A 14,004-nucleotide genomic window follows, 5' to 3' on the forward strand; every position below is an offset into this window, starting at 1 on the left:
TAAGGACACAGGCTATGGGTCTGAAGCTTCTCGATCTTCGCAGTGAAGGTGTTGAGGACTCGCATACCAGAGCAAGAGAGAGGCTGTCGTCTATCTCTCTTTTATCAAAGATGGGACCAGATTATGATGGACCAGTGAGTCCTAGAAGTGGTAAGCTGTGCTCTAGAATTTCTCTGAATTCTTCCAGATGCATTTATGGTCTCTCCCTGCAACTCCCTAGTGAAGGGAGTGGCAGTGGAAGCTATGTTAAGAAGGCTGCTAGATCTGAAGATTGTAATTCCAGTTCCCAGATCGCAAGAAAATACAGGGTGCTATTCCAATTATTTTGTCATTCCCAAGAAGGGGTTCCTTTCGACCCATCCTGGATCTGAAGGGAGTCCAGTTGTCACTTGTGTGTAACTCATTTCAGGATGGAAACTCTACACTTCAAAATTTTGCAGTACATAAAGGGGAATTTCTCACATCTCTCTATCTGATGGAAGCCTAGTTGCATATCCCCATTCGGGAACATCATTTCGCCATTCTAGGGCATTATCAGTTTCAGTCCCCACCTTTCTGACTGGCTACTGTGCCCAGAACCCTCTCCAAAGTAATGGTGGTGGTAGCAGCATCCCTCCACAAGGTGGGCATTCTATTACATCTGTATCTGCACTGGTTGATTCGGGGCAAGAATGCGGAAGAGAGTCAATTGGCGTCTTGCAAAGTGATCTATTTGCTTCAAGAGCTAGGCTGGGTGGTGAACTTAGTCAAGAGTATTTTTACAGCTGACTCGGACCCTACAATGCCTCTGCTTGTTATTTGATGTGGAGCAGGGCAGTGTGTTCCTGCTAGAGAATTGCATTCAGAAATTGGTTACTCAGATTCAGTCCTTGAGTAGGCTATTCGTCCAACAGTGTGGTCTTATCTGCAGGTTATAGACTCTATAGCGGCAATGTTTGAGGTGGTACCCTGGGTGAGGGCACGCATTCAGCCACTTCAGTGCATATTGCTTTCCTGGTGGAAGTTGCAGGAGTACCCAGTGAGAGTCCACTTACCATTGGAGGTGAGTGACCAGTTGCAGTGGTGTTTACAAGTGCATCACCTCAGGAAAGGAGTGCCCTTGGAGAGACCAGACTGGTTAGTGCTCACTGTAGATATAAGCCTTCTAGTTTGGGAGGCTCCCTGTCAAAAGTTGATGGCACAAGGTCAGTGGAATGGCAGTGGACCATCAATCAATTGGAAACGCTTGTAGTTCGCTTGGTTTGCTTATGGTTCGCCGAGTGGCTGGAAGATCGAGCAGGGAGTAACAGTGGGAGATTTAAAAAGTGAAAGGAAGTGTTGAAATGCGCAGCTGCGGCATTGTGGTAAGACAAAGCAGTTGAGTCGGGTTGGAAATCTGCCTAGAAATTATTAAGGTTAGTATACTTTGTAAAGTTGAATTGAGAGAAATGGAGAGAGTAAGGTAATTCTCTGATATATGTGGTTACAAAAAATTTTTTTTTTGAATGGTTTTAGTGTTTGGTGTGATAACTCATAATTGATGGAACCGCGGGGAGTTTCAGAGAGAATAAGGCGACATTGAGAACGCAGTTGTGGAAAGGTAACAATAGTCGTACTGGCTTGGACTACCCATGTAGAAATCATTAAGATTAGTATATACATCTTGAAAAAGAGAAACAGTGAGATAAAAAGTATTTATTGATGGTAAGGGTGGTTGCATATAATGTTCTTTTAATAGTTATAGTGTTGGTGTGGAGAACCATTATAACTGATGGAACCGTGGTCTGTTGGAGGAATTCAGAAAGTGAATGGCTGTTTGTTAAAATCGCATAAAGGAGTAGTTAAAATGGATGTAATAAGAGATGTTTGAAGGTGAAAGAGGTGAGTGAGATTTGTTATATGATATGCGTTTTGAAGCAAATAGTTCTTGAAATATATTGTAGGTATATCATAATATGCAATGGTGACTGGGTAAATTATGTTTTTGGAAAATGAATATTAAATTAAGGATGAATGATTAAATGTTTCTAAGTATAATAATTATCAGTTTCATGTTTATGTTGAAAAGAATAGGCTAATGAAGACCGTTGGTTTGCACAAGAAATAAAGTTGGATGTTCCCTGTATGAAATAAAAACAGAAGTTTATCAATTGATTGGATATTCTCTAAAGTGGAAAGAGAGAAAAAATATGTGTTTTGAAGTGAACCCCTGAGGAAACCGTCGGGTGAAACAGGAGTCTCTTGTCGGGAGTTTTTTTTTAGAAGTATCAAGAAAAATTCTGGTTGGGAACTTTTGTATAACAGGGTCAGCCACATGAGATATATGTAAGAGAAATCAAATAAATATAATTTATAGGAAAGATTTTGACATAACAGATTAGTATCCACAAGAATATGTTGGCATATAATAAGAGAAATTATTGAAGAGCAAATAAAAATGTATGAATTTTGTATTTTAATATTATAGGGATATGTGCAATAGGTATTATTGTATTGTTATTGGAATGAATGTGGTAAGAGTGAATAGTAGTATACAGGTATATATTGTATAATTATTCATGCATGATCAATACCTGTAAATTACCCATGTGTTGTAAACTTTTTATTGTAAACCATAGCCCTAAGTATAAGTCCTTGGCTTGAAATACACATGTGGGATTCCATTCAGCAAGGACAAGTAAATGAAGGAAACCAATTTAGCATGTCTCTTTTTGAGTACCCCTTGTCTTGGAATTTGCCTTTTTTTTTCTCTCCCTTTGAACACCCCACTCTCCCAAGCAGTATGCCTAGATGACACAAGGTATCTCGCTGGCCAGGTGGAATATCCTACAGTGTTATGCCTTGGGCTAGCATGGGTTGCTATGATAGTGGCAGCCTCTTTCCTTCCTTCCTTGGCATGGAACCTATTGTTTCTGCGGTATCAGACCCTTACCTGCCCCCAACAGGATTTAAACTTTGATTCCCATTAAGGAGAATAACCTGGGAATCAAATTCGGTCTTTCAGCATTATGGGACAATTTCCTGCAGTACGCTTGTACTTGAGGAAAACTTGTTCATTTAACTATAAACCCAGTCTTATTTTCCAGAGACTCACATGTCTGCACAGTGCATTGAGACTTACCACCACCCAAATTTGCTATCTTCCCTGTTGTCAATGTTTTATTTTTAAAAGAAAATGGTAAAAGGGGTCTCATCTTGACAAAAAAATCACCTCACCCATTGGCGATTGTTATGTTCTCTCCTTCTATGTTGAAGGCAACACTTAGCTAGGGAATCTCACTTGTGTGACATGATGTACCTGCTTGTCTTCATCAAAGCAAATTTGCTTACCTAGAAGCAGATGTTCTCTGAAGATAGCAGTTTATTAGTTAAACAAACTCATCCTCCCCTTGAAGTGAGTGTGTAAGTTTGGTTATATGGTAACTTACTGCAGCTGTGGGGCTGCCACAGTGAAGAAAGTGTATCCCTGTGCTGTAAATCTCTGGAAATTTTGTTCCATTCACCTGTGGTTACATGACTCACTTACGTAACTAGTGAACCTAGTGTCTTCAGAGAACATCTGATATAGATAAGCAACTTTGCTTTCTCTGAGGACAAGCAGGATGGCTGTCCTCATGAATGGGTGACATCATCCGATGGAGCCCAGCCCAGAACCTTTATGTCAAAGTTGCTAGGTCGATTGTGCCCTACTGGGCATGTGTAGGCTGGAATGATATCACGTGGGAGTGTCTGTCTGTCTCTTCTTTTCTGTGGTCTTTCTTTTCTTCCAGTTAATAGTCCCTAAGTAAAGTTTTTCAGTTATTTTTGTAAGTTCCTGTTCCATTGTCAAGCCCATTTGTGTTCTATTTTACCTTTTTAATTTTTCATAGGGCCATGGACAAGTCAACCAGCAACTTCAAGAGATGTCACCTGTTACAATGTAATGTCTGTCATGGACCCCCATGATAGATGTGTTCTGTGACTGGGAGTATCGCATGATGCCCCTGGGTGTCGTCTATACATAAACGTGATCCCTAGGGATGCCAGTCCTAGCTGGAACTCATAGAGAAATACTTCAGGCACTGAGAGTCTGGCCCATTGGCATCAAAGGCATTAACATCTGTACCGAGGCGCCCAGGAGCTGCCCTAGACGCTAATGTTGAATCGATATTGGAAAGGCATTGAAAACCCCTTGATATAAAGCATCATGAAGGACCACAGGGGGCAGACTGTCGTTTGACTCTTAGCATCTGAAGAAGGCCAAAAGTTTGGCTTCAGCATCGGACAAAGACGAAAAACCATTGTCATTGGTCTCCAGAAGTGGGGACATTCTGGCTGTGGCCAAGAAATCCCCTGAAGTGGTCTCACAGAGAGGAGAGCTCATCCTCTGTCTTCTTGGTACCTAGACTCTTGGAGACTGTTGTAATTGTTTGCCATTGGTACACCTTTGTCTTCGTAGGAAGACGTGGCCTTCTCTCTTGCCTCCCAGTCTTTGAGGAGGCACTGGATAAGAGAATCCAGCAGGCTTTGGACAAGGCCTTGTGGAACAATGATGCCCCTGCATCAAGTGCATTGATATTGATGCAGGCTGAAGTCTAACCCACTACTGGAGCCATTACAGCTGCCTGGCAGCCCGGCACTGATGCCAGATCCAGAGAGGAATTGATGTTGATAATAGCTGCACCAATGGTGATATCCAGCCTGTCAGGGAGGAAGCTTCACTCATGTGCAGGAGTTCCTTAGGTTCCAGGCCCCAACAGATGGGCACTGCCTTTTCGGCTGCCTTGCCTACAGGAAGAGCAGCATTTAGGTCTTCTCCCTAGGTGTTCCAGTCTGGATTCGATTCAGAATATTCCTAGGGGGTACAGCTATAGATCTGGAGATGTCTCTGAAGAAGACAAATTGACAGTTCTCCAGAAAGAAGGAAGTCCCCACCTGAGGACCTCTCTTTTGCTGGTTTTGTGCAGCAAATGGCTAAGGTCATGCCATTTTCTTTGCAGGAGGAGGATGAAACCAGGAACAAAATGCTGCACATACTCCAATTCATAGAGCTTAAGGCGATGGCAATCCCAGTACCCAAGATCCTTCTGGAGCTACAGATGAGCATGTGGGAGAACCCTTTATGGCTCCTGTGAACAAGAAGGCAAATGGAATTTATCTCATCTAGAAGGCTCCCAGATTTTAAAAAAAGCACCTACCATTCCATTATGTGGTGGTCAGATCTGCTCTTAAGAGGGCAAAAAAGTGTGAACCCATTCTTTAGTTTAATTCCTGCATTGCTTCTTAGTAGCCCTTCATGGGCCAATATATGTGAGACCTGCTGAAGAAAATGCAGGAGGATGCCAAGCAGCTTCCTCAGAAGCAGTTGTGGGTAAGGAAATAATGTGGAAAACACATGTTAAATCAGCCTTTAATGTTTTTGAAACTGCATTGAAAGTCTCTGCCATGGAGTTTGGTGCTTACAGACTCATTTGGCTATGGGCCTTAGACCTTGGACCTGAGGTCCAAGAAAGACTTGCTGACCTGCCATGTACTGGATAGAATATCTTTGAAGATAGGGTAAAGGAAGCAGAGGTACAGATCCGAGAATACTGTGTGATACTTCAGGAAGCTCTCCACAACCTCTCCAGACCCACCCTTCTCTGCCAAGAGGTACCTGAGTAGGGGGCAGAGATAACACTTTTTCCAACAGAGGAGGTGTTATTTCCCACCCCCTTGTTCCCATATATAGCAGGCTACTCCACCTTGTCCAAGGCAGCAGAGAGCCCCTAAGCCACAATCAGCACCCCAGTTAAAACCAGGAGCAGGGTTTTGAGTGGATCACAGAGAGCATAGCATAGATCCCAGTACTGTGCCAGAGGACCTTCCAGTTGGAGACAGGCTATGCTTTTATGTAAACTGTTGGCCCAGCGTATCTTCACTCGTGGGTTCTCTGCATAATACAAAGGGCACAGATTATATCTATTGGTGGTTCCTCCAAATCAGTCTCCAATCCCTGCTTGGGGGAAGACTCCACATTAGGATGTACTTCAGAAGGAGCTCTCCTCTCTTGGAGACCACTGTTCCACCAAAGGACAGAGGGCAGGGATTTTACAGCAAGTACTTGTGATTTCAAAAAAACAGGGAGACACTGTCCCCTTGTTCAAGGACCTACGGGCCTTGAACAAGTATCTAAGTAAAGAAAAGTTCAAGATGGCTTCTCTGAGTACCTTAATTCCTTTTTTTGCCAAAAGGGGACCGGCTATTATGCTTCATCTGAAGAATGCTTATGACAAATAGATTTTCAGGTCATGTTGCCTTTTGGCCTAGTATCAGCCCCAAGTGTCTACTAAATGCCTTGCTCTGCATCTGTGCAAACTGGGGGTGCATTTGTTCCCTTTCCTGAACAATTAGCCGGTCAAGAGCACATCTCAGGTGGGTGCCATGTGTAAAATCATCCAGGTAATGGAGTTACTAAAGGGTTTTTTTTTTAATCAACTACTCCAAGTTCCACTTAAGCCTGTCCTTTCAGTTGGAGTTTATAAGAGCATTGCTAGACATGATTCAGACAAAAGTCTTCCTTCTACAACAAAGGCTTTCACATTGATGTCCACAGTGGAAAGGATCCAGGTGAGTTAACAGGCATCAGCATAGGACATGTTGAAGTTGTTGGACCTCATGGCATCAACGGTCCATGTTACTCCCTTGGCACATCTTCAGAGCCTAATGGACCCTTAGATCATAGTGGCTGCAGGCCACTCAGGATCTTTGCAGCATCTGCATCATACAACTGTGCAAGGACTCTCTATCCTGGTAGCGATACAATTCCAATCTGGCTAGATGCATAGGTTTCCACATTCCTCCAGTTCAGATTGTCCTGACTACGGATGTATCCAATCTGGTGTGGGGAGCCCATTTAGAGGGGCTCTGCACTCAGGGCCTGTGGTCTGCTTAGGAAAAGCTTCATCAGATACATTTCTAGACTCTAAGGGAACTTCAGTATGCCCTCAGGCTTTCAGAGATCAGTTGGCCAACAAAGTAATTTTGATTCAGATAGACAGTCAAGTAGCGATGTATACTTTAACAAGCAAGGAGGCATGGCATTGAACCTCCTGAATCAGGAATCTATCCAGATATGGAACTGAGCATCTAACAAATGATGGTCTTTAAGAAACAAGTATCTGGCAGGCAATGAGAATATCCTTGTGGACAGATTGAATTGGATCCTGGAACCCCACAAACGGTCCATGAAATTTTTGGGGGGAGGCAGCACACCAGATATTCTGCAAGTGGGGCATACCTATGGAAGACCTGTTTGTTTGTGTCTCCCCAGAACAAGAAGGTCCCGCTTTTCTGTTCTTCGAAAGGGATGTATGGCAAATTAGTCTCTAATGCCTTTGCCCTGGATTAGATTAGAGCAAGGTGTAACCTCGGATTCTGTTCTCAAAAACGTTTTTAAAGCTAAAGGAAGATGGGGAACATGATTCTTATAACTCCCTTTTTCTGAGACAAATTTGGTTCCCTCTCTTTGCGAATTCCCCAATTCATATCACTCAGTTGCACCATCTCAATGGCCTAGTTCCTATGTCCTGGATGTTGAGAGGGTAACTCTGCATTCTCTGGACCTTTCAGAGATTGCCTTGTATTTCATTAGTGTCAGAGAAGAAGTCTACAAGGAAGTCATGTGCATTAAAATGGAGGAGGTTAGCTTAGTGTTTCACACAAAAACTGCTAGATTATCTTCTCCATTTGTCTGAGTTTGGTCTCAGGACCAGCTCAGGAAGAGTCACCTCAGTGCAGTTGGTGTCTCTCTCCAATTTGTAGAAGGTAGACCCATGTCTATATACTGCCTTTGGTTGTCCGATTCATGCGGGGCATGCTTCATTTGAAGCCTCCCAGTCAGTCATCTTTACAATATTTTCCTGGGCCATATGTCTACCAAAGTGAATACGCACCTCGGTTTGGATTGCAAGAGACTGGAAGCCAATAGAAAGTCCACCCAGATTTTTGTTTCTTTTGACACTAACAAACTGGGGATTGCTGTTGCCAAACACCCTCTTTCCGTTTAGCTAGTAGATTGCATTGCCTTCTGTTAAGCCCAGGTGGACCTGAATCTGGTGGGTTATGTCAAGGCTTATGCTGTCAGAACTATGACTGAGAGTCCATAGCCCACTTAAGATAGGTCTCATGGAGAAGATCTGCAAGGCTGCGACATGGAATTATTTACACACATTCACGTCATATTACAATTTGGACAAGGACTCCCAACGCAACAGTCAGTTTGGCCAGTCTTCTACTGAGGAATCTTTGTGGTGTACAATCCAACTCCATTCCTTCCTAGGGCCTGTTTTTGTTCCAGGCTGACCCTCATAAGAAAATAAAAAGAAAAATGCCCTGTTACCAACAAAAATAGTTGTGCCTTTTGGTGCTGTTTATTTCCTTTTTTTTTTTTTTTTTTTTAGTTCGGGGCAGTCTGTAGCTACGGATGCCCCACTTGTGAGGACTGCCATCCTGATTGTCCTTGGAGAAAATGGGGTTGCTTACCTGTAACAGGTGTTCTTCGGGGCTAGCAGGATGTCAGTCCTCATGAAATCTGCCTGTCTCTTCTTGGTGTTGGCTTCTCCAAGTATTAGGTAAAAAAATAAAAAAGTAGACTGAGGCACCCCTGCATGGCTATGTGGTATCATGTTAGCTTGCACCTGCCCTGTAGGGCACAATCAAAATTCTAGACTTCAACATAAAAGTTCTGGACCGGGCTCCATCAGAGGATGATATCCACTTGTCAGGACAGTCATTCTGCTGTCCTTGGACAAGATCTGTTGCAGGTTAACAGCTCTGCTTTATTTCACCAATATATGGTTCATTTGCATTACAGGTTTTGGAAGTTGTCATGAAAAAGAAACGCTCTTTCTTTGTGCCACCAAGACAAGCCATTGCTCATCAGTTGATAAAACATTGGATTCGATTGAACGCCAATCTCTAATTCTAATGTAATATTCTGTAGAAGCTAAAAATTGTAAAGATATGTTTAAAACAAGGGGTTATTTGCTGACCTGTTGTACCCAAATCAATGCTTTGTCTTTCTTTCTGTTCTTAGAATGCATTTATTCTCCTATCGATTGCCAACTATAAGGTTTTTCACATCTGAACAACTTTCAGTTGAAGGGAACAGAAATCTTCCATTTGGTCCAAATAGTATATTTTTGTATTAAAGTGTAAAAAAAACAAAACCTCATGGAATCTATTCAGCTTAGTCTTTGCCTGCTTATTACCAAAAGTCTATATGTTCTTGCCAGTACTACAGTTTTCAGTGTTCTTTGTTCTCATTGGCAATGAACTTGAATAAAGATAACTAGGGCTGCCTATTTTATGATTACACATACACAGCAAATTCACTAGCTGCTCAAAATTGTGCATTATTTTCACATTTTAGAATTATATACACTTTTGTGCTCATAAGTTTATATACCCTGGCAGAATTTGTAAGATGTGTAGCAGTTTAAGAAAACATGATCAGACAAAACAAGTCTTATTTTTAATGTTTCAGATTAAATTATTATGCATCACAGAATAGTACCATAATTAAACAAACCATAGCAATAAAGGAAATAGTTTCCTGTTCAAAAGTTTGCATACCCTTGGTTCTTAATATCATTTTGCATCAATGATGACTTGCAGTCTTTTGTGATAGTTGTGAATAAGGCCCTTTATTTTCTCATGTGGTAAAGCTGCCCATTTCTGTTGGCAAACAGCCTCCAGATCCTGTAAATTCTTTGGTTATCTAGCATGAACTGCATGTTTGAGTTCTCCCCACAGTGACTCTATAATATAGAGGTCAGGAGACTGTGAAGGCCACTCCAGAACCTTCACTTTCTTCTGCTGCAGTCACTGAAGGGTCAACTTGATCATATGTTTCGGATCATTGTCATGTTGGAAAGACCAAGTGTGCCCCATGCACAGCTTCCTGGCTGATGAATGCAAATTCTTCTCCAATATTTTCTGATGCTACATTCATTGTGCCATCAATTTTGACTAAATGCCCTGTGCTGCTGTAACTCACACCGTGCCCCCCCCCCCCCCCCCCCAAAAAAAAAAACCCCAAAAAAACACAGCAGAGATCCATCTCCATGCTTCATGGAAGGGATGGTGTGCTTCTCTTCATAGGTCTTGTTGACTCCTTTCCAAACATAGCATTTATGGTTGTGACCATAAAGTTCAATTTTTGTCTCATCACTCCAAATTATTTTGTTCCTAAAGTTGTAAGGCTTCTCTAGCTGCTGTTTGGTGTATTGTCAGCGGGTGGGTTTTTGGTGTTGGTGCAGCATAGCTTTTTTTCTTGCAATTCTACCATGCAGCCATTTTTGTTCTAGTATCTCCTTATACTTTTTTCAGAGAAGTCTGTATTTCAGTAGAAGTTGCTTGTGGGTTTTTCTTTGCATCCCAACATATTTTCCTCAGTTGTGTCTGAAATCTTTCTTGGTCTACCTGACCGTGGCTTGGTATTAATAGAACTCATAATCTTCCACTTTGTGATCAGCGTTTGAACAGTACTGATTAGCATTGTCAAATATTTGGATATCTTTTTATCTCCTTTTCCTGCTCGCAGATCCTTTTAAGAGTTCTTTTGCTTTCCCCATGCTTCAATAACTACCAAAGTCAGTGCAGTCCTAGATGAAATGTACAAGGGTTTCTCAAGAGCCAAGAAACTCATTGACTATTTATACACAGACACTGATTACAATCAAATAAGGCACAGGTGTGAATACCTCAACACCATTTCAACCTGTGTGTGTCAACTTGAGTATATATTATCGGTCCAGTTATTTAAAGGTATGCAAACTTTTTTTTGAACAGGACCATTTTATTATTTCTTTTATTGCTGTGCTCTGTTTAATGATTGTGCTATTCTGTGATGCATAATACTTTTAATCTGTTTCAAATTAAACTAAGATGTGTTTTGTCTGATCACTCATGTTTTCTTAAAATGCTACACATCTTACAAATTCTGCTGGGGTGTATAAACTTATGATAAAAATTGTATTTCTCTGTCTACAAGCAGGATTAAATTAGCCATGACATGGATGAGACATTATTCGATAGCGCTGAATGGGCCCTTCTCTCTCAGCTCATAGAGCTTTTGCTTTACTGAGCATGTGTGGGAATTCTCACACAGGCAATGTTGTGAGCCTCTCAGTCTTTCGTCTAAGCATCAGCATGAACATGAACCCTTTCTCTCTAGATTTTCTTTATTGGCAACTTTTTTGGTATCTTAAATTTTTCAGACTTTTTCAGTTATTAAATTGTCTTGGCAGCCTCCCAAACAGCATTTTTCAATGCTATCTTATTAAAAAAAACAACAAAAAATCTCTACAGAAATGTTCAGCATCAAGAAGCCCACCATCAGTGGCTTCAGAGACTGTATGCAGTAGGAAAATGTACATTACAGATGAGCACAACATTTTTTTTTTTTTTTACCAGTGCCTACAACCAAATTGTGACCAGGTCAACTGCTGTCATTATAGCCAGATGTCTCTGCACGCTTAGAAATCCAGGACCTGGAAGATGGAGGAATTGCTTAAGTTGCTGAAGAGCTGCAGCCAGTCATTTTCCTGGAGCGGAGCCTTGTGGAACTTTTCAGGTGCCAAGTTGAGCAGGAGCTCCTTGAATAAGCTTGACTCGCTGAAACAGTTCTGGGGGCCCCTCCACCTCCTTGGGGTCAAGCAAATAGGAGCATCATTCTCAGGCTTTGGCAAGCGCTTTGCGAGGCTCAGGGCTAGTACAAAGAAAAAGCAGCACTTCCTGGAACCAGCAATGGAACCAGTGCCAAAGAAGCATCAATCCTCAGCACTGATTATAGTGCAGCCAGCGCACCATTCACCAGCGCTTCGTGATGCATGACACTCCAGCTTTTTCGATGAGCCCTGGAGCTCTCGATGTGTCAAACCTCAATACAGTGATGCTTCCCTTCCTCCATGCTTCACTCTTTGCAGCAAGCTTCCATATCATCAGCACAGCGGTGCTTCCGAAGCAACTGTTCCCTAGTTTTATGTAAGGAGCTAGTGGTTTTAGTGAAGTTACCAAGGACAGGAGGAGATACATTTTACTTGCCTTCGCCAATTTCAGGGGCAGTGTCTCCATCAAAGCTAATTAGAGCAAAGTTCCATCTGGTCACGCCAGATCCCATTTGCTCTGTGGTGCCCTTAACTTCTTTCTGACCCCAGGACAAAGTTTTCAAAATCCATTGTGTGGAAGAAGATTCCATCCTTGTCTTGGAAGAGGTTATTGCACGTCAATTTTTAGACGTAAGTGCCAGAGTTGGTAAAGACTTTCTTTACCTTCCTGGTGGCTAAGGATAAGAAGGGCACTCTATAACCTCTCTTATCCAACATGTCAGATTTACTCCCACAAGGCAACCAAGGGCCCTTTTTCAGTTTTCTCTGTCCTCATTAGGGTCCCGGATAAGTGTTCCCTTTCCCCTAGAATCAGGGGAAGGATGGACAGGAATCCCCTCTGATCTCCTACCTGAGTCACCTGAGGGGCAGCTGCTACCATCTCTTATTCCAGGTTTTTGGATGAATTGGGTAGGAAGTTGCGAGTTAAAGTCCGTAGGGACAAGGCCCCTTGCACGGATTGATGAGACACATGCACTATCTCAAATCTTCACAGTCTTCACTACTTTCCAGAGGAGGTAGTGAAAGCAAAAACTGTGAAAGAATTCAAAGGGGCATGGGATAAACACTGTGGGATCCCTAAAGGCTAGAAGATGGAATTGAAGAAAAGAATGCATGGGGGTAACTTGCTGGTGCAGTGATTACTACCCTTAACCAATAAGCCTTCATACTCTTGATGCAACTCCATCATGGCTTTCTGCTTCAGTGTCAGGGGGAAAAGGGGAATTGGATTTGAAGAGCAAACAATGAGGGCCCTGACTTTTATATTCTGGGGAAACAATTATGGGGGGTAACTTGCTGATGCAACAGTTACTACCCTTAACCATTAAGCCTAATACTTTGATGCAACTCCAACATTTCTGTCTAATTCAACAGCAAGGCATAACGGGGTATTGGATTCAAACAGCAAACAATGAGGGCCCTGACTTTTATGATCTGGGAAACTAATAAGCACGGGGGTAATCTACGGTGCAGCAGATACTACAATAATCTTGCTGGGCAGACTGGATGGACCATTTGGTCCTTTTCTGCTGTCATTTCTATGTTTCTGTGTTTAAATATTCTCGACCAGGAAAAGACCCCAGGCTCCTGGACAGTTTGGGGAGAAAAAAGTGTTCCAAAGTTCTATGCCTAATGCTTACATTTCTACTCACCAGTTTTACATGGTGCAATACTGACGTGATTACATTCAAACACTGAAGCCATTCCTTATCCCAGTGGATGGTGGCTCTGCATACCCACTGCTGCTCTTCAGTGTGGAGGAGTGTATATGCCATCTTATTTGATCAGTTTGAGGAGTTTGATATGAAGGCCTGCTTCTCTTCAGCCTTTATCAGAGCATGCCGAATGGCTTGGTTAAGGGCCAACAGATGGGCAACAATGTCCACGGTAAATTAGTGGATGTCCCATGCCTGAGAGATACATCTTTGGAAACAAAATTCAGAGAAGTAGTTGCCCAAATAGAGAAGAAATATGTCTGTCCAGTCACTCTCAACCAGCTCAAAACAATAGCCCACTTTGAGGCAGCCCTGCTTCACTTATAAGCAGTTGTATTTTCAGAGATGCCCCTTCTGACAGTTCTAGCAGTACCAAGCTCCACCCCTGCTTCCACATCAGCAAGAGCTTCTAGCACAAAGCAGCTGGGGCAAAAGGTGCTAACCAAAAGCAGTATAGCAGGTCCATCCAAAACCTGAACCAAGTTTTTGACCAGCTTCCAGACACAGCATTCATCCTCTGATAGGGATTAGAATTTGTCTCTGCCTGGAGAAAGGGCATAAGATAACCTGGTACTCAAGATGTTAGAATCTGGTTACCACTTGCATTTCTCCAGGCTTCTTATGCTTCCTCATTTCTCAGCCTTCAATCTGGATCTGTCTTACTCAGACAGCAAGCAATA

At 42.4% G+C, this 14,004-nt stretch overlaps 1 protein-coding gene across 6 annotated transcripts in view; it reads left to right on the forward strand.

The window, feature by feature from the left end:
* NUDT12 (nudix hydrolase 12) overlaps positions 1–12,732 on the forward strand; it is a 59,972-nt gene extending 47,240 nt beyond the window's left edge. For 5 of the 6 annotated variants that reach the window (XM_029572414.1, XM_029572394.1, XM_029572369.1 and 2 more), the window contains exon 7: positions 8,813–9,181. In XM_029572414.1, the coding sequence (XP_029428274.1) occupies positions 8,813–8,920 (108 nt within the window). In that variant the 3' untranslated portion in view covers positions 8,921–9,181. Of the gene's footprint in view, positions 1–8,812; positions 9,182–11,415 lie in introns of those variants that run through there. The other variant, XM_029572384.1, reaches the window with a different exon arrangement.
* Positions 12,733–14,004: the final 1,272 nt, after the last annotated feature.

Source organism: Rhinatrema bivittatum, chromosome 1 (assembly GCF_901001135.1).
Source record: "Rhinatrema bivittatum chromosome 1, aRhiBiv1.1, whole genome shotgun sequence".
Lineage (NCBI taxonomy): Eukaryota > Metazoa > Chordata > Amphibia > Gymnophiona > Rhinatrematidae > Rhinatrema > Rhinatrema bivittatum.